Consider the following 21,343-nt stretch of genomic DNA (forward strand, 5'->3'; position numbering starts at 1 on the left):
ATTTGTCTGAAGAGATGTCTGTCTAATTAGACAGCATTATTCCTTGTCTTCTTCCTATACTGAAAATGGTCAAAGATCTCTATAAAAAATTTCTTTCCTCCAATCTTGTCTTACATCTGAATTCCTGGTCTGCTTCTCTTAGAAAAGTGTAGAGGTTACTGGCTATCTTCTTTTAAGATTTAGGGTCTAAGTGGCTCAGTTTCTAGAAATATTCTGACTCCAACTGACAAAGTCACTCTTCTGAGTTTCTGCATCTTCTCAGTCACAGTGATTATAATGATTAACATTAAATTTCAAAGGGCATTTTGGCGTGAACGTGGTAAGATATTTGGAAAGCAACTGGAAACAAAAGAAGTAAGGCAAAGGGCAGAAATGATAGAGATGTCTCTCATTCCTAATGACCATGAATGGAGAGATACTAATGTACAACACACTTCTAACTTGGTCTCTTTTCTTTTATGATGGGATGCATGGGAAAAACAGTATGAGAAAATATACATATTAAAGCCTAGCTTCTTCAATTTACCTGAAAACACGAATGCATTAGTCTTAATTTTCATGATCCTGATTAAAATTTTATAGAAATTAATAGTTACTTTAATACAACAACTTTCTCAGATCTATGGCAGGGAAAAAAGACAATGGAAAACTACAAATACAGGAAAGAAAAAAATGGACTTTGATACATTGTACCTTATATCAGGCCTATGTATGAATATTTTTGATTGTTCAGTAGTATCAACCAGCTCTATGTTCTTCACATGGATTGGATGCTGTAAGTCTTCATTTAAAGGGTTAGTAATGAATATCACATTAGTTTCACCTGAACAAACACTCTTAAATCCAACAAATGTTGAACCTAAAATATAAATAACAGAAAAATAATTATTTTCTAAGGAGAAAGTGATAAAATCAGTTTCATTTCAGGTACATTCCAGCAAACACATCATATAACACCACTCTGAATATGGAGCTCTTAGCTTATGTGGTAGATAGTCCACCACTATTTGTGTTAGATTGTTGCCTCCCTATGTTAATACCATTGAATAGTCTTCTCATATTTTCTCTGAGCTTAGTTATGTGATTTGCTTTAACCAATGGGACAAGAGCAATTGTGATATAAGTAGATCTGAAAAGTGCTTGCATATTAGGGCTCACTCTCTTTTGGTGCTCTTGGGGAATTCTGTGACTTCTAGCATGTGAATAACCTTAGGAGACGTATGGCCCAGTCACCCCCATTACTCTAGCTAATGGCCAACCCAACGATTGGCAAGTACCAACCACCAGACATGGAAGTGAGATTACCTAGACCAGCTAGCCCCTATCCATCCTGTACTGTGGGCAGCCTAAGGAATAATCCCAGGTGAGACCAGCAGAAGAACTATCCAATTGAACAAAGCCCAAATTGTCAATCCGCAGAATCATGAGCTAATAAATGGTTTTTTAAAGACTCTAAATTTTGGAGGTATTTTGTTATACAGCAAAGACTAACTGAAACATTGTTCTTTTGGCCTTATTTCATATATTGTATGACCAGAAGATAAAATTTATCGAATTCAAACTTAATCTCCATTGTACTTAAAATCCAATAGCTCAAAAATAGAAAAAAAGGAAAAGGTGACTCCAAAATTCGTAAATCAGTTATGTACTACTACTATTCTTCCTGATATTTTTTCCTAAGATGATATTGTATATACATGAATATGAGCTTGTAGATGAATACTAATAAAATACCATAGTAGCAGACACTGTTTATAACCTGTACAGATCTGCTTTACTGGCCCAGTGCACTTGTCCTCAGCTCCTATAAGTATTGGCTGCCAACTACTCACACCTGCCCCTTTCTCCAGAGAATTGCCCTTGGCCAGATGACAACTCCCTCTCCTAAGAGATTATGCACTCCTTAATACCACCACCAAAGGGCTACCATGTCTAATTGGCAACTGATATAGAAGGTCCCTTTGCCTCAAGAGGGGGAAATTAAACTATACAACTCCCTAAGGTATCAAGAAGGAGCTAGACTCCAGCTTTTAGACCACCTGATTTAGACAGTGAGTACCAGAAGTGGTCCTAGGATACACACTGTAATGATGCAATAATGAACTTGCTGTCTGGATGAGAAAGAGGATGCCCTTACTGGTGACAGGTGGAGTACCGGTAGTCCCTAGAATGCTCTAGCAGTGCAATTGTTAAGATTTCACTCATGGTGAACTGGTATAATATCTAGGTGGAAGGAAATGCTCTCAATTGTACAGTAACTTTGGCATTGGAGTGGTAAAGGGGAAACAGTGGTTACAAGGAAACTAGAAGTAGGTGACTGTTGACCATCATTGGTGCTTTGAAGAAAAAACCAGTAAGCTGTGGTAATCAATCACAAATTCAAGGCAAACCTCAGGATCTGATCACAAAACCAGCACAGCATTCACAGAAGGTTGAATTCTTAGCCCTGGTAAGTCTCCTACATCAAAGACAGGGTTCTAATAGAAAAGGAATGGAACTCTGAGTTAGGATAGGAATATAGGGAAGATGAATTTGAGCCTTGAAACCCTGGGTTCCCCTTGAATGTTCCAGATCTGAATAAGTGGTCTGTTTCTCCCTTATTAGAGGATAGCTCCCCTGCCCCATTTGTTGAAATCATGACAAGACCTCAAAAGAAAAGGCAAATCTTTCCTTTCTCAGGTCCTGTCCCCATCTCTCCTTCTGGCAAACAGAGCAGTAATTCTAGTCAAGTTTCAACATGGTCTGACTGGGGCAGTGCTAAGCCTGCTATGGGATGAGAGGAATTATAGACCAAAGGAACTGCAGGAACTGAGTAACATGTACTGGCAGGAATCAGGAGTATATATATATCTGAGAATAAATTGTGATGGTGTTAGATCAAGGTGGGGGGAAGAATATAAAGCTGGGTAAGGGAGAGTGTCACTATGAACTGGGGTATACTCCCATGCTGCTGTCATGGCTTTTCTAAGTTTGGAAAATGTCATGTTCCACTTTAAATGAAGTGGATGATAAGAAATGGCAAACTGTAGGAGAAGGGGTCAAAAGTCTCTGAAAAATGAAATATTGGAATGAGTCTGTTAGATAAGGCCAGTGCATTTCAGCCCCACCTGGGAATGGCCTTGAAAGAGTGTGGTGTGGGCAGATTCTACTATAGGATAGAAATTTGGGTAGTACCCAGGGTGACCCACTTTGTGCGAAGAGAGAAGTGGTGTGAGGTAAGGATAAACATAAAAAATGACTTAGCTAATTAGTCAGGGGCCTGGAAGGAACAAGACTCAATGACTGGGTAAAATGAAGCCCGAGGGAAAAACATGTTCATGGGTCTCTGGGAGTAAGCACAGAGGGCATGTTAGTGATCACCAAAGTGTATCAACTATGGAAGAAGCACTAAAGAAATAAATGAACAGGATGATAGAGCCAATGGATGTTATTAAGCTCTTAGGTTATATGAGTTTAAATTTCTTCAGTTGTAAAAAGAGATAATAATATATAACCCTACTTATATAAAAGGGTTTTTACAATTTATAGAAATGAACATTAAATCACTGTATCAGTGTTTCCTCTGTTGTTTTAGAAGGAAAATTAAATGTCACTTCTTTAACATATACAAATTTTGCCAGAGAACCATTCTTGAAATTGACTGATGTTTGATTTCTTGGCTTCTCACACTGAGCAGATTCATATACAAATTCATTTAAATCATTATTTTTTTTTTACTAATAGTGAAACATTATTAGATATATTCTACATATTCTTTATAGAACTTAATGGAGTAGATTTGTCAAGACTATGTTTAAACTTGCCTGAGATATCCAGAAGGCCACTAATGGCATTGTAGCTCATGAGCCCTGCATGGGGTTTCCGGGGTGCCATGTTATGTGCTGAAGCAAAGGTAGGCCAGCAAATCCCACTTCTCCCGCCTTTTATGAAAGAAAGAAGTTAATAAGATTCAAATATGCACTCACATGAACACCAAAATTAAACTTCTAAAATTTTCACCTGATGGAGGTCTAACACTCCGATGTGTGGCAGAAAGTTCAATATTGGGATCATCATTAGTTAGGACATCAGAGCAATTAAATCCAGGGCTACTTCCAACAATTAATGAGCTCTATTAAAAAAAAAATTCAAACAGTACAGCTTAAATAATAGCTTTTCCTCAGGAAAAATATGATAATGGGTAATACTGAATTCCACCATAGCAAAACACAACCTTGAAGTTTGAGGAAGGGATCATTCAGAAAGCCAAGATGAAAAGGATATGACTTTATGCCCTGAGTGGAATGACAGTCAAACTGGGAAGGGGAAGACAGGTGGGTAAATTATTATAATGACATGTTATGTTTCTGTGACAGAAATATGCCCAGGGAAGAGCAGGAACAAAAAGAGGAGAGAGTATCAATACTATCTGAGCTAGTTCAGGAAAGATGTCAGAGAGGGAAGGAAAATTTCATTAACTGTGGCAAGATTAGCAGGTGGTACGCAAGAAGAGGTGAGGAGACCAGGGAGGAGAGGGAAGGGTAGAGCACTTCCTGGAGGAAGACAATGAGAACAAAGGCAAGGAGGTTTGGACTCGCTGGGCTTAGAAGTCAAGGAGATCATTTTTACCGGAACTTCAGTAATTTTGCTCTTTCTCCTTATTGTGGCTGTATTCGTTCCTTACCTTAATCTGCACTGTTTTACTGGAAATTTTGTGAGATACAGCGGCTGGCATGTAAATCATTGAAGAAATGGCCATCCCATTGTCAACCAGAGTCACATTATAGATATGCACACTCTCTGTGGTCTGTAAAACAACTTGTAGGTTACATAGTACAAAATACAATCATAAAACAAGATAAATAATCACCACCCTGGATCACATTTACCTGAAAATAAATTCCATAATCCCAGCATGTCCAAATGGTAAATCCCTGTATAAGAGAACACCCAGGAAGGCCATCTTGGTTCATATAAATACCATACAAACCTCCATGGGCTTCATTGTCAAACCACTTTTCCATGGGATTAGACTGACCTTGTAAAGAAATATGAAAACAGAGAATTAACATTACAAGTCATGTCCTAGAACTTTATAAGAAGTATCAGTTAAAGTTAAAAATTTTTTAATTAAATATATAAATCTTATGTAAATTTTAACATGATAATTAAATATTGTTATGGCTTGGCCATTTATGGCTTACTCTACTCAGGATTTAATCTTACCTAATTTGTCCCTTCACCATTAGTATGACTGCAGAAGTTTGGTTTAGTTGTTAGCACATTTAACTTACTATCTCTGATTAAACACGAATTTCATGAGAAAGTGCACGATGTTTGGATTCAAAGAAGGCTAACCCTGAAACACAATGATACCACTTGCTGTTTATAAAATGCTTCCCCTGCACACCTTTTTGTTGTTGGTGCCTCCCAGTCATCCCATTTTCAAGTTAGGTGTCACCCCCTTCCAAGGCCTTCTCTGACTACCTGATTCAAAGTAGCATCTCAGTTCCTTCACAAGGCCACTAACATTATTTTCACTTGAAATTTTATTATTACTTGTTCATGATTTATCCATCTCCTCTCTCCTATTAGAAATGTAAGCTTCATGAGAGAAGACACGGTGTCTATCTCATTCACCACCATATTCCTAGGGCCTAGAAGGTCATGCAGAGATAGGTGTTCATTTAACTATCTGTTGAATTGATGTATGTATGACCTTAGAACATTGTTTAACCTTTTGGACCTCAGTTTCCTCAAATATAAAAAGTTTTAATGCCTAATTTAGAGTAGTCTCAGAATGAAATGAAATAACCCACATAAAGTGCCTCAATAAACGGAAGCTATACTCATTATTAATATATAGGAAACCTGAAGTAGATTTTTTATGAAACTTTACTCACGTCCAAATCAGATCAGCAATCTTAATAATTCCCTCCTAACCATGCACACATTGGAGGCTTCACTATAAAGAGCAGCATCACCCCCTACAGTTTACTTAGTACAAGCTCTCTTGACCAAGTCTCCTGGTATCTGAATTCCTCCCATCCTCTATTGATTTTCCTTTTTCCTAATACTTTGGGGTTGAAATTTTACTTGTCAACTGCCTGGATTCTGTTTTGTTTTCTCCATAAGAAGCTGTTCACATGTCTCTCCCTTGGTTCCATATAGTGTTGCCCCTGGGACCCAGTGTGAGTCATGGTTCCCTTGCCGGCCTCCCAGACTCCGGCTCCCAGTCTCCCACTTGCCTGGGAGATTCACTAGATAGGCTGGTGTCCCCGTTCCAGGAACTTAAACCCTCAATTCCTCAGTGATGTCTCTTATTTCAATTTCTCTAAATCCCAAACTTCCTTGTAAACACTCTCAATTATTTAGGAATATCAATATAGTCAGTGAAATATACATATTAGTAAATATTCATATTTATGGATCATATTTTGACTTAAAAAAATCCAGGACAACACTTCAAAGAAGTTGCAGAAAAATGACATATTTTAAAATTTTAGTCAAAGAAAACCTTTAAGCTGTTGAGAACTAAAATATTTAATAACAGCATATATCAAGGAATCAGTTAAATCTGTTGGCAGTTGTTTTATTCCTTCAAAATGTATTTACACAAGAATAAAATTAGCTTAAGCCCAATAATTTTTGAGTTTCCAGAAAAATGCTGATTTACAAAACGCTGATTCAAAGAATCTTAAAAATAACTATACTGAGATAAAAAAAATCAGCTGTACAAGGGATTTAAAGTTTTCAGAGAAAACCCCATTTCCTCTGAGTTTCTTAAGAGGAAAAGTCTGCAGCTCTATTACTTATTTTATTTTGATCTGATAATTCATTTACCTAGTTGGAAAACCAAGAGGTTATAAAAAGTTATACAATATTAAGTCACCAGTCACCCTGTTGCTACTCACCTGTTTTGGTTTTTTGCTTTTATACTTTGTGTCGCTTTATATAAACACAAATAACCATACATACTCCTATTCTCTTTCCTTTCTTCCACAAAACATACCATAAACAAAACAGTATATATAGAGAGTTATATGTAGAGTTATATACATAGTGATATATTGTTCTATATATATATATATATATATATTCTGCAATCTCCATTTATCACTTAAGAATATCCTGCAAATTTCTTTCTCCATATCAATACATCGATATATATCTTCTTCCCGCATTTTGAGAGGGGCCTAGTGTTCCAATATCTGGCTTTATATAACTACTCCACTGTATTGGACACAAGGCAGCTTGCAGTTTAGTTTCCTGCTAGCACACACAATGTTGTGATGAATCACCTTGTTCACAAATCATTTTGTAAGTGTTACAGAGGCAAATATTACTTAGACTGCCAGAAGTGGAAATATTAAGGCAAAAGCAAATGCTCCTATACTTTTGGCAGCTATTGCCCTGTTCCCCTCTGTAGGAGTTATATTGTTTTGTCATTCAACCAGCCAGCGTGTAATGTTCTAGTTTCCCTAACCTTGCCAAAAGAGTAGTTGTTCAGTTAATTTTTGAGTTTTACTCCTCTAATAGAGAGAAATATAGCTGAGAACTATTTGTTCATGTCCTTTGGCTTATTCCATGCTTGCAAGTTTAAATGCACAAATAGTGAGCATTTATTCCTGTCAAGAGGAAACACGCAATAGTGTCATATCCCTGTAGACATGTATCTCTAAAGTGTTGCTTTTATGAAAGTGGTAGTGGGATGAGGTACTCACTGTTCCAACACCAGCCACATCAAGAACTGAAGTGGCTGCTAGAGTTTCTGGATCATAAACATGTAAAATTATCTTTAAAAGCCTATTCAGGGGCGCCTGGGTGGCTCAGTCGGTTAAGCGTCTGCCTTCAGCTCAGGTCATGATCCCAAGTCCTGGCTCAGCAGGGAGTCTGCTTCTCCTTCTGCCCCTCCCCCTTCCCCCCCTCCCCCCGCCCCACTTGTGCTCTTCCCCACCCTCTCAAATAAATAAATAAATAAATAAATAAATTCTTTATTTTTTAATAAATAAAATCTTTTTTAAAAAAGCCTATTCATTTTTTTCCCATAGACTCAGTGCTTGTTGAGTTCTTTCAGTATCCTGGAGGAGGAGATATTACATACTGAACTAACAAACAATAATTATTTCTAACAAATTTGGACAAGGTATTTCTTAGTTTTAGTGACTCTGCCAAAAGACTTACTCGAGCAAGGTTCACCATCAATGCGGTATCCCACCCTTCCAAATCCAGCCACAACGTTATTTTGTAAGACTGTATTGGTCCCTCTGTTTATCTAGTACAGTGAGAAAGGAAAGGCTATGGGTCAGGCTCTTACACAACTGTACAAATGACAGCAAGTCTGCGACATACATAGGAAAACTAATTATGACTACCCCGTAGGAGGAAAAATTAATTTCATTATTCAACCCATTCACATTTACATTACAAATGAAGTATTGAAATTACCTTAAGTTCTTGGTGTAAAATCATCACTAGACACTATGCCTTAGATTTCTTTAGAAAACAGCATTAAAGAGATTTTTTTTTTACTTCAGTCACAAAATCCACTGGGTTTCATTTTAAATTATAAGCCATAGACCAAATTCCAATATTAGAGCAAGGTTAGTAGGATTTTATCATTCTTTGGTTATATTATGTTACCGCTTTGATTTATTAAGAGAAAACTAAGGCAATTATAGTGGATCATAAGACTCAGTAGAAGCACTTACTAGTTTAAATAAAATCTGCTATATTAAAAACAGGTTGAACACAAGTGTTAGGTAGTCACTAAACAATTTTACTTTATGAGCCCAGTCAAGGGGGCAAAAAAATGAAAAGTATAGAGCAAAGTAGATTTAATTCTTGCCTCTGGTATCAGCAAAACAGTCAAAATCTCAACTATTTAAAGTATTAAGCACCTTTATTTATTTATTTATTTATTTTTTTAACAGCAAACTTGCCAGCATTTTATTTTATCATTCTTTAAAAATTTAACATGTTCTTCACTAAGTAATATCCAGATTAATCTTAATTTGCCTCTCCTAGATGACAAGTGAGGCTGGACATTATTTGTATTTTCTGGACATGTTCTTTGCTCACAGACTGATAGATAATTTATTGCATTTACTGACCCCCGCAGGACAAAGGAAGAGATGTTTCTGAACCTGGGGCCTGACTGGTTCCTGCTCCTTGTGCAGGGCCACGTGCAAACTGCTACTGCGCTTTTTGGCAAGCCCCTCCCTCTGCAGGAAATTTAAAGATGGCCTGTGTGCAGGATCCTGGGTGGAGCGCAGCTCTGAGGGTAAGCACCTTTTTTGATTTTGATATATTATGATAAGAGAACAGAGTTAAATGAAATTCATGAAAGTAAAATAAGTTCCTTTTCTTTCAAAAGATACAGAAAACATTAAAGATTTGGAATTGACATTGGATTACATTCTCACATCTATAAATAGGATGAAAAGAGAACATTCTCATAAATGTATACCAAGTTCCAGGTCTTCAGGTTTTACTTAAGGTGATTATTACTAGTTGCACAAAAACAAACCTCACTCCTTATCCCATCTTCCAAAAGAGCTATTTTTTAAATTCCTTTTGGCTCCTACGGCATATGGGGGGGTGGGAGGGATGGGGTGGCTGGGTGATAGACATTGGGGAGGGTATGTGCTATGGTGAGCGCGGTGAATTGTGCAAGACTGATGAATCACAGATCTGTACCTCTGAAACAAATAATGCAATATATGTTAAGAAAAAAAAAAAGAAGATAGCAGGAGGGGAAGAATGAAGGGGAGTAAATCAGAGGGGAGATGAACCATGAGAGACGATGGACTCTGAAAAACAAACTGAGGGTTCTAGAGGGGAGGGGGGTGGGGGATGGGTTAGCCTGGTGATGGGTATTAAAGAGGGCACGTTCTGCGTGGAGCACTGGGTGTTATGCACAAACAATGAATCATGGAACACTACATAAAAAACTAATGATGTAATGTATGGTGATTAACATAACAATAAAAAATAAAAAAAAAAAACAACAAGATGGAGCCATACGTCCTCTAAACCTTTTTTCTGTACTTTCTGTTTGCTCGCTTGCAATCTCATCCTACACCTGATGGCCTACAGTGATTGAAGAAACTTCATGGGGACCAAGAAGGGTCCAATTAGTAATACTAGATAAGAGTAAATAACCTCACATAATCATAAGAATTTTAGATGAGAAAGGAATTTTAGAGATTCTGTAGTCTATCATTCTAACTTTCCATATGATGAAGGAAACTAAATTCAGAGTTAAGTAGTAATATGTGCAAGGCACTCAGTCAATGAGCAGCAGAGAGACCCTGTACCAGGACTTGGAAGTGATAATTAATGCTGGAGAAGCAAGGAAGTAAGAGAACTATTTAAACCACTGGACATCAACACAAAGAAAAATTCAATGGCTGTGGGAGCTCACATCTCTCAAGAAAATTTATTCACTCCTTTCATTAGCTCATTTTGTTAATTCATCAATCTTTATCTAAGGAGGAACAGTTTTCAATAATATTTTGAGAGTTTCTAAAGAATTTATAATCTGTAGTATATAATCTGTAAAGAAATTACAAATCATAATTTAGGATACTCTTGTAAAGTTATGTCATTATTTTATATAATTATAAATCACCCTACCTCAATTGCTGCATGCCAGAGAGTTGAACTTAAATCTTTTCTGTTTTGGTAGGTTCCTGGCCAAACTGAAAGTGCAACCAAGTTTCCTCGAACTCTGTTGGCATCCCCCCATATTCTTATACCTGCAAAAAAATGAATAAAATCCCCCAAAATACATACAGATTTGTAATGAGTACTATGGGGAATGTATTTCATGTTTCCATGAAATTAGTTTTTCTAGTTCGAGCCTGACCAATCAATCTCTTAAATTTTAGAGTATGCCATTTGAACTCTACCTCTTTAATAATCTAACTGCTTTAGACTCTTCTGGGGTGCCTGTTAAATATGTGGGTTCCACATATGAGGATCCACCTCAGATTTTAACAAACATCAATTTTGTATACATTAAATGAGTTTGTTTTATGCTTTATAGAGATATTCAAGAAAGGATTACCTCCTAAAATCAAGCCCAATTTTTATAAGATAGTAACATTTATTTGTGAGTAATCTTTTAGACTGATAGGTGAGTAGTATTTTAAATGTCATAGTAAAAAAGTCATAGTAATTTAAACTATTGATGATTAGATAATTCACACAAGATCATGGTCTGGTAAATAACTCTTCTAGAGTTGTACTGTCCGATATGATAACCATAGCCACATGTAACTACTTAAATATAAAGTAAGTACAATTAAATTAAGTACAATTAAAATTAAAAATCCAGTTCTTCAATCATAGTAGCAACATTTTAAGTATTCGTTGGCCACATACAGTTTAGTAATTACCATATTAGCACAGATAGAGGGCATTTCCATTCTCTGAAAAAGATCAGTTGGACAGCATGGCTCTAGTGTCTTCAGATAAGATTGTCTCAGAAGGCATATTATTTGGACAAAAATATTATCATACTACCTTCCCCCACTGTAAAGTGAATGACGTTGTCATCTATGTCCAATCCATCTGTCCCAAACACACCAATTGCTGGGGAAAAGCCATTGTGAAAGGCACAGCCTCGAATATAAGATAAGCCACGTTCTTGAATCTATAAAACATCAGGATTCAGTGAACGTTTTAAAATACATTTAAAGAAAAAATTTGAAGTAGGTGATTTTCAGGAAACAAATCTTGATAAATAAAATACTCAATTCACATTCCATGAAAGAAGATGATTTCCCTGTAGATCTTTTAATCCTGGGAAATTTCCATATCTTCAATTTATGATTAAATAAAGCAAAATGCAGATTTAAATGCAGATAAAAAATTCTGAAGTACTTTTCTATGCATTTGTATTTCTATCATTACCTATAAAATACTATGGAGCTAAAAATTATTTTTCAGAGTAGTTTATTATATGATGAGCAGGGACTTTAATTAACAAAAGTTGATACTCTAGGCAGGGGGTTACAATTCAAAGGTCTGTAGGAACCAGCCAACGAGTAAGTTTGGGATTGTAACCTCAAACCTGCAAGATTATTTTTTATTTTCATTAAAAAATACGTTCTCTCTCATTTTTCTTCAATCACCAGCCTTCTAAGCACATCTCTTTTCCCACTTTTGACAGAAGCATGGATATACAGACATGCTTTTCATTTGAGAAATGTAAGCAATACTCACTTTGTTCAATAGAAACTATTTGTAAATAGTTTTGATCACTGCAAAATAAAGTGGAGTTATGAAATAATATAATAGATCTTTAATTCTTTTCACCTCTGTGCTCCTTTTTCTGTTTGCTTGTTTTTTTTTTTTTTACTGACCTTAAATAAATGTGTGAGATGATGGGAAAATCAGATGCTGCTATGAGTCTAAAAAAGTTGATGGAAAATGTACCTAAGAAAGTTATATTAGATCATCACCTTAGCAATTCTAAGATGTGACTTTTTAGTAAAGTTAAATGAAAATAAAATCAAAATCAAAATATTTTATTTTGAATATATGCGAAAATTCAAGTACAAACCTGTCCTAAGTTAAGAAATGTTACGGCGTATCTTGGATCTGTGCTATCCCTGAAGCCTTCTTGACCACTGTGATAAAATTCCACGTTACTTATCCTTGCATTTCCTGGCAGGGCAGGGAGGGAAGAGTGACAATATTTTTTTCTTGAAATAGAATAAAAATTTTTGAAAAGCTACACGAGTTGTAATTTTCCAAATTGCAAATTTGCTTTCAACTTTTTCATGGAAATCTCATTCATTTTTCTTTGCTCCTTTAATCCAAATCAGGCAGTGTTTCTGAATTTTTTTCACTGTCCCCGAGAGCCTTTTTAGACTTTTTTTTTTCCTAATAGCCTCCCCTCCCCATGGAATTTCAATACCTCAGATATACCATATATCTGTTAATGTACGGTGGCTCTTTGGAGGGCCATAAATTATTGCTCATCTAAATTTTCCTGTCCTGGGGCACCTGGGTGGCTCAGTTGGTTGAGCATCTGCCTTCAGCTCACGTCCTGGGATGGAGCCTGCTTCGGGCTCTTGGCTCAACAGAGAGTCGGCTTCTCTTCCTCTGCCCCTCCCCCTTCTCATACACATGTGCGCTTGCACTCTCTCTCTCTCTCTCTCTCTCTTGCTCACTCTCTCTCTCAAATAAATAAATAAAATCTTTTTAAAAATTACATTTTTTATCCTGCAAGAATAAGTTTTCATCCCCTTGGTAGTGTGACTGTTCCTGTTGAGAACGCATGACATAAAGCACAAGATATAATTTACCTGACAGTTCAGTTTTGACAATCTAAAGAGATTTGAAGGGCATTATCTTTACATAATCCTTTCCAGAATATGCATTACCAAGTATCTGCTCATCAGTGTGTCATAAGTACCACTGAGGTGACAAGAAGCAATTTCACAGATTAGTAATAATAGCAACAGCAATCCATGAGAGAGTACTCTGTGCCAAGTGCTGCACTAAGTGCTTAAAAGGCAATTTGTGGTTTAATTCTCATACAACGTCCTGTGGGTTAGGAACTTTTACTATTCTTATATTTGATATAAGAAAATGGAGGCACAGAGATTCATGGCTGGTAAAAAACAGCAGGGGATATTCCTTGTTTCAAAAACTGATATTTAATAAAATGCATTAGAGAAGAGTTACTTTGTACTAGAAGGAAAAGCCTGTCTCAAAATCCATGAGCCAGCAATTGAATATACGGTGGAAAAAATAATAATAATATCATACAGAGAAAAAATAGTTACTACAGACCATCTGGCCTACAAAAGCCATAGATGTTTACTAACATCACAAAACAATTTACAGAAGCAAGGAAAGGTTGTCATAGGAACAAGTCCATCATGGGATTTGAAGTGGATTAGTCTCCAAGGTGTGGATTAGTATCCAAGGTCAGAGCAATTTGATTCGTCTAATAATCTATTTATCTATCTTTATAAGGGGACAATATCTATGCAGAGCACTATGAAGATTAAATGAGATAATATGTGTTAAATGCTTGGTACAGTGCCTGGAATATCGTATCAGGATGATCATTACTGTTATCATTAGTTAAGCTCCTGTTGACAAATTATGACCAATAGGTAGAAGCTATAGTGGGATGGCTGCTTGCTCAGTATAAAGGTTTTCTGAAATTAGAGCTGTTACAAAATGCAATAGGCAGAATTATGAACGAGGACCTGCTAAAACATTCAAGTCAAGAATAAATGACCGGCGTCTGGTACCCAGATTGTGGGATCCAAATACCAGTTTCCAATAAAAAGAACCAGCATTATTTGGAGGGATAACTTATTTCCAGGCTCAGAAAAACAAAACAAAAAGCAAAAAAACATGGGTTTGTCATATCAGAAAGTGAAGAACCTAATGAAACCTAAGTCAAAAAAGGTTTCTGCACAGGACAGAGGCATCAACATGAAAATGTTCTGAAGGTCAGTGGTGGGGCATTTTCATTTGTCAATGGCAATTGGACATTTCCAGTATCAACAAGATTAACAATCACAATCCATATATGGATTAGACCATACAGTATATTTAAATCCATAGAGCTTATAATGACGCTAATAACAAACAAAAAAATAAAAATGCCTGTCACTTTTGGAGAATGACTGGGAATCAACTCACTATTTCAAAACCTAGCTAATAATAGGAAAGAATCAAGCATTTCCCCTACATTTCCTATTTAAACTATTTCTCAGGGTAATCAAATAGTTGACTGGGGAAGCTTCTCTTTACAGAAATATTCTAGATTATAAATTAGGAGGGAATGATAGAATTAAAATATCACCATTTTAAACCTCCATGATTTAATAGATCCAGGCAATGATCATTAATGGCTGCTAACTTCACAGAGACATAATCAAACATTGTGTCTACTAATGGAAAAATACACCATCAAAAGAATTCTTGCCTAAAAATGGAGTTTGAGTATGATCAATTTTTTAGCTCTACACTACCTATGATAGAAAATACAAAGGAGACAGGAACAACTTACATTCTAAAGATGAACCACTAAATTCCAGACTGTTAGAAATACTATAAAAGAGATGATCTAGCTTCTTTTCTAAATAAACTGTAAGGGGAGATAAATGAATCAGAGATTTAAGATTCACAACCAATTGCAGCACGGTCTTATTTTGATCTTGATTTGAACAAAAAGAATACAAGCGACAGGAAGGAAAGATGGAAGGAAGTAGGAAGGAAGGAGAAAGAATGACCTGGGGGAATGTGAATAATCACTTGATGATAAGGAAATATTATTAACATTTTTATTCCTGATACTTATCGATATTTTTAAAGAAGTGTTTTAAAGTTACATATTGAAATATTTTTAGATGAAATAATATGTGATTGCTTCATCACAATACCCAAGATATGGAAACAACCTAAGGATCCACTAATGGATGAATCAATGAAGAAAACAAGGCATATATGAACAATGGAATATTATTCAGCCATAAAAAGAAGGAACTCTTACCATTTGCTACAACACAGATGCACCTTGAGGGTATTATGCTAAGTGAGGTAAGTCAGAGAAAGACAAATATTGTATGATGCTTTTATGTGGAATCTAAAAAGGTCAAATGCATTAAAGCAGAGAGTAGAATGGTGGTTACCAGGAGCTAAGTTAGTGGTGGTGGGGGCGGGGAATTCGGAAGATACTGTTTAAGGGCACAAACTTGCAACTAGTGATAAATAAGACTTGGAGATCTAATGTACAACATAGTGATTACAGTCAACAATACTGTATTATAACCTTCAAAGTTGCTAAGAGACCAGACCTTAATTGTTCTTGCCACAAAAATGATGTAATAATTATGTGACATGATAGAGGTGTTAGCTGACACTACAGTGATAATCATATTGTGATATATAAATGTATCAAAATAAATACAGTGTATACCTTAAACTTACACAATGCTATGTATCAATAAAAATATATATGTAGTTGTGTCAAAATAACCCAGGGCTTAAAGAGAGTGGGTGGTCATACAGTTGAAATAAGATTGACCAAAGTTGATCACTGTGGTAACTAGGGATGGGTACACTGGGATTCATTATACATTTCTCTATGTTTGAAAATTTTGTCTATGTTTTAATTTTCCTTCACACAAAAATAACAGATCTATCGTGCTTTTCATAAACTTCTATTTGGGTGAGAGGCTGGGCCAGCTGTTACCTAAGGTTTTGTTAGTTTGATCATTTTTATTGTCTATGAAGATAAAATGAGTAGAAAAACTTTGCTTTTGGAGGGTAGCATGTTAGCTTACATAATCCCTCTCAAGAAATATTTTTCTGTATTAAAAACAAGACAACCGGCACAAATTGAAGAGTTGATTATGCTCAACCCACGTCAACAAACCAAGACTGAATTTACAGTTCCTCTCCCAGAAATGGAATCTTAAACCAGTCCATCAGGAATCACCTGATCAGCACTAGTTAGGTAATGTGCCTGATTAGCCCCTGCGATCCCCTAAGGGAAAGTAACCTTTCAATAACCAGTTTGGTTTTTTTTGCCTAGTATTCCTCCCCTGTTCCTGTTCTCTTCTGCCTAAAATTCTTTCATTTTGCACAGCTCTTTGGAGCTCCTTTTTATCTGCTAGATCAGATACTGCTTGATGCATGAATCACTGAATAAAGCCAGTATGATCTTTAAAATGCACTCATTGAATTTTTTTAACACATGAGATCCTAAAAAGAAGTGTGAATAAATTAAGAATTGACTGAACATAGAAGAGACCATGCTATATTTCAAATTTGTACCAACCTTTAAACGTCATCATATTCTGAGTGAATGAGCCGACCAGGACACGTGCGCCAAAAGATTCCTGGAACCAACCTGGATAATCTTCACCAAGTATTTTGATGTTCCTACTCAGTATTCCAACATCAGTTGCTAATGTATAGCTCTGACCTGTTCCAGGAACATGGTATCTTTCAGCTGCAACAGAAGGACAGCTAGATTATTACCAATGCTGAAAAATACCTGTGTTTATTAGTTCCTTTGTAATTCACAGGCCACATAACTTTCTAATATGCATGAATTAATTAGATTTGCAAGCTTAAACATACAAAGATGGCAGACTGAAATTATGATATCTTTTTATTTTTGCTCTAAGTTTTCACTTAAATTTCAGTTAGTAAACATACAGTGTAATATTAGTTTTGGGTATATAATTTAGTGATTCAACACTTATATACAACACCCAGTGCTCATCACAAGTGCCCTTCTTAATTCCCATCACCCATTTAAGCCATCCCCACACCGAACTCCCCTCTGGTAACCATCAGGTTGTTCTCTATAGCTGAGTTTTTTCTTTTTATTTCTTTTTCCTGTCTTTTTTCCACCACTATGTTCATTTGTTTTGTTTCTTAAATTCCATGTATGAGTGAAATCATATGGTATCTGTCTTTCTCTGATTGACTTATTTCGTTTAGCATAATACTCTCTAGCTCCATCCACGTCATTGCAAATGGCAAGATTTCATTCTTTTTGATGGCTGAGTAACAATCCACTGTGTGTGTGTGTGTGTGTGTGTGTGTGTGTGTGTGTGTGTGTGTATTACCTCTTCTTTATCCATCCATCAGTTGATGAACATTTGATTTGGGTTCTTTCCATAATTTGGCTATTGTTGATAATGCTGCTATAAACATCAGGGTGCATGTGTACCTTTGAATTAGTATTTTTGTATCCTTTGGGTAAATACCTAGTAGAGTAATTACAGGATCATAGGGTAGTTCTGTTTTTAACTTTTTGAGGAACCTCTATACTGTTCTCCAGAGTGGCTATACCAGTTTGCATTCCCACCAACAGTGCAAGAATGTTCCCCTTTCTCTACATCCTCACCAACACCTGTTGTTCCCTGTGTTGTTAATTTTAGCCACTCTGACAAGTGTGAGGTGATATTTCACTGTAGTTTTTATTTGTATTTCCCTGATGATGAATGATGTTGAGCATCTTTTCATGTGTCTGTTGGCCATTTGTATGTCCTCTTTGGGTGTTAAGTTTAATAAATTCTTTATAGATTTTGAATACTAACCCTTTATCAGATATGCCATTTGCAAATATCTTCTCCCATTCCAAAGGCTGCCTTTTAGTTTTGTTGATTGTTTCCTTCACTGTGCAGAAGGTTTTTATCTTGATGAAGTCCCAATAGTTCATTTTTGCTTTTCTTTCCTTGCCTCTAGAGACATATTTAGTAAGAAGTTGCTATGGCTGATGTCAAAGAGGTTGTTGCCTGTGTTCTCCTCTAAGATTTTAATGGTTTCCTGTCTCACATTTAGGTCTTTCACTGATTTTGTTTTTGTTTTTAAAGATTTATTTATTTGAGGGGGGGAAGAAGGAGAGGAAGGAAGAGAAAGAAGCAGACTCCCCACTGAGCGTGGAGCCTGACCTGAGGCTCAATCTCATGACCCTGAGATCATGACCTGGGCTGAAATCAAGATTCAGATGCTCAACCAGCTGAGCCACCCAGGTGCCCCTGGGTTTTGAATTTATTTTTGTGTATGGTGTAAGAAAGTGGTCCAGTTTCATTCTTTTGCATCTTGCTGTCCAATTTTCCCAACACCATTTTTTGAAGGGACTATTTTTTTAATTTTAATTAAATAATTAAATGTAATTAACATATACTGTATTATTAGTTTCAGAGGTAATTTAGTGATTCATCAGTTGCATTAACATGCAGTACTCATTATATCAAGTGCCCTCCTTAAGGCCCATCACCCAGTTACCCCATTCTCCCACCCACCTACCCTCCAGCAACACTCAGTTTGTTTCCTATAGTTAAGAGTCTCTTATGGCTTGTCTCCCTCTCTGTTTTCATCTTAATTTTCATTCCCTCCCCCTCCATTCCTCTGTTTTGTTTCTTAAATTCCACATATGAGTGAAATAATATGATATTTATCTTTCTCTGACAACTTATTTTGCTTAGCATAATACCCTCTAGTTCCATCCACATTGTTGCAAATGGCAAAATTTCATTCTTTTTGATGGCTGAGTAATATTCCATTGTGTATATATGCCAACTCTTTTTTAACCATTCATATGTTGATGGACATCTGGCCTCTTTCCATAGTTTGGCTACTGTGGACATTGCTGCTATAAACATTGGGATGCATGTGTCCCTTTGAATCACTATGTTTCTATCCTTTGGATAAATACTTAATAGTGCAATTGCTGGGTCATAAGGTAGCTCTATTTTTAACTTTTTGAGGAACCTCCATGTTGTCTTCCAGAGTGGGTGCACCAGTTTGCATTCCTACCAACAGCGTGAGAGTGTTCCCCTTTTTCCACATCCTTGCCAACATCTGTTTTTTCCTGACCTGTTTATTTTAGCCATTCTGACCAGTATGAGGTGGTATCTCATTATGGTTTTGATTTGTATTTCCCTGATGCCAAGTGATGTGGAACATTTTTTCATCTGTCTGTTGGCCATTTGTATGTCTTCTTTGGAGAAATGTTTGTTCATGTCTTCTGTGCATTTCTTGACTGGATTCTTTGTTCTTTGGGTGTTGAGTTTGATAAATTCTTTATAGATTTTGGATAATAGCCCTTTATCTGATAAGACATTTGCAAATATCTTCTCCCATTCTGTAGGTTGCCTTTTAGTTTTGTTGACTGTTTCCTTTGCTGTACAAAAGCTTTTTATGTTGATGAAGTCCCAATAGTTCACTTTTGCTTTTGTTTCCCTTGCCTTTGAAGACAGTGTCTAGCAAGAACTTGCTGTACCCAGGGTCAAAGAGGTTGCTGCCTGTGTTCTCCTCTAGGATTTTGATAGATTCCTGTCTCACATTTAGGTCTTTCATCGATTTTGAGTTTATTTTAGTGTATGGTGTAAGAAAGTGATCCAGTTTCATTCTTCTGCGTGTGGCTGTCCAATTTTCCCAACATTATTTGTTGAAGAGACTTTTTTCCATTGGATATCCTTTCCTGCTTTGCTGAAGATTAGTTGACCATAGAGTTGAGGGTCCATTTCTGGGTTCTCTGTTCTATTCCATTGATCTATGTGTCTGTTTTTGTGCCAGAACCATACTGTCTTAATGACTACAGCTTTGTAATTATAGCATGAAGTCTGGAATTGTGATGCCTACAGCTTTGTTTTTTTTTTTTTTAACACTGCTTTGGCTATTCGGGGTCTTTTGTGGTTCCATACAAAATTTAGCACTGTTTGTTCTAGCTCTGTGAACAATGCTGGTAGTACTTTGATAGGGACTGCATTAAATGTGTAGATTGCTTCAGGTAGTATAGACATTTAACAATATTTGTTTTTCCATTCCATGAGGATGGAATGTTTTTCCATTTCTTTGTGTCATCTTCAATTTCTTTCACCAGTGCTTTATAGTTTTCAGAGTACAAATCTCTTACCTCTTTGGTTAGGTTTATTCCTAGACTGATTTCTTTATATTGATTTTGTATCCTGGGACTTTACTGAATTTGTGTATTAGTTCTCGCATTTTTTTGGCAGAGTCTTTTGTTTCTTCTATATAGATTATTGTGTCATCTGCAAATAGTGAGAATTCGACTTCTTCCTTGCCAATTTGGATGCCTTCCATTCCTTTATGTTTTCTAATTGCTGTGGCTATGACTTCCAGTGCTATGTTAAAGAGTGGTGAGAGTGGACATCCCTTGAGTGTAGAGAAAAAGCTCTCCATTCTTCCACATTGAGGTGATATTAGCTGTTTTTCATATATGTCCTTTATTATGTTGTTTCCTCTGTTTTTATCATGAATGGATGTTGTTCTTTGTCATATGCTTTTTCTGCATCTATTGAGAGGATCATATGATTCTTATCCTTTCTTTCATAAATGTGGTGTATCACATTGGTTTATTTATGAATATTGAATTACTCTTGCAGCCCAGGAATAAATACTACTTGACCGTGGTGAATGATTCTTTTAATGCACTGTTGGATTCAATTTGCTAGTATTTTTTGAGAATTTTTACATCCATGCTCATCAGGAATATTGGCCTGTAGTTTTCTTTTTAGGGAAGTCTGTCTGGTTTTGGTATCAAGATAATGCTGGCCTCATAGAATGAATTCAGAAGTTTTCCTTCCATTTGTATTTTTTGGTATAGTTTGAGAATAGGTATTAATTCTTCTTTAGATGTTTGGTAGAATTCACCTGTGAAGCCATCTGCCCCTGAACTTTTGTTTTTTGGGGGATTTGTGATTACTGATTCAATTTTTTTGCTGGTTATTGGTCTATTCACGTTTTCTTTTTCCTCCTGTTTCAGTTTTGGTAGTTTATAAGTTTCTAGGAATTCATCCATTTCTTCTAGGTTGTCAAATTTTTTGGCATAGTTTTTCATAAT

General features: G+C 36.1%; 1 protein-coding gene across 1 annotated transcript in view; it reads right to left on the reverse strand.

Annotated features, from left to right (window-relative positions):
• Positions 1 to 21,343, reverse strand: part of PKHD1L1 (PKHD1 like 1) — a 153,672-nt gene that overhangs the window by 24,341 nt on the left and 107,988 nt on the right. The window contains 12 exon segments of the mRNA XM_088023100.1: positions 694 to 859; positions 3,804 to 3,920; positions 4,000 to 4,111; positions 4,664 to 4,786; positions 4,869 to 5,017; positions 5,390 to 5,429; positions 5,432 to 5,466; positions 8,164 to 8,254; positions 10,618 to 10,739; positions 11,509 to 11,638; positions 12,551 to 12,654; positions 16,799 to 16,972. Coding sequence (XP_087879226.1) covers positions 694 to 859; positions 3,804 to 3,920; positions 4,000 to 4,111; positions 4,664 to 4,786; positions 4,869 to 5,017; positions 5,390 to 5,429; positions 5,432 to 5,466; positions 8,164 to 8,254; positions 10,618 to 10,739; positions 11,509 to 11,638; positions 12,551 to 12,654; positions 16,799 to 16,972 — 1,363 coding nt within the window.

This window comes from Eumetopias jubatus, unplaced genomic scaffold (assembly GCF_037043125.1).
Source record: "Eumetopias jubatus isolate StellerSeaLion01/CBP00866 unplaced genomic scaffold, mEumJub1_p1.0 scaffold_4, whole genome shotgun sequence".
Lineage (NCBI taxonomy): Eukaryota > Metazoa > Chordata > Mammalia > Carnivora > Otariidae > Eumetopias > Eumetopias jubatus.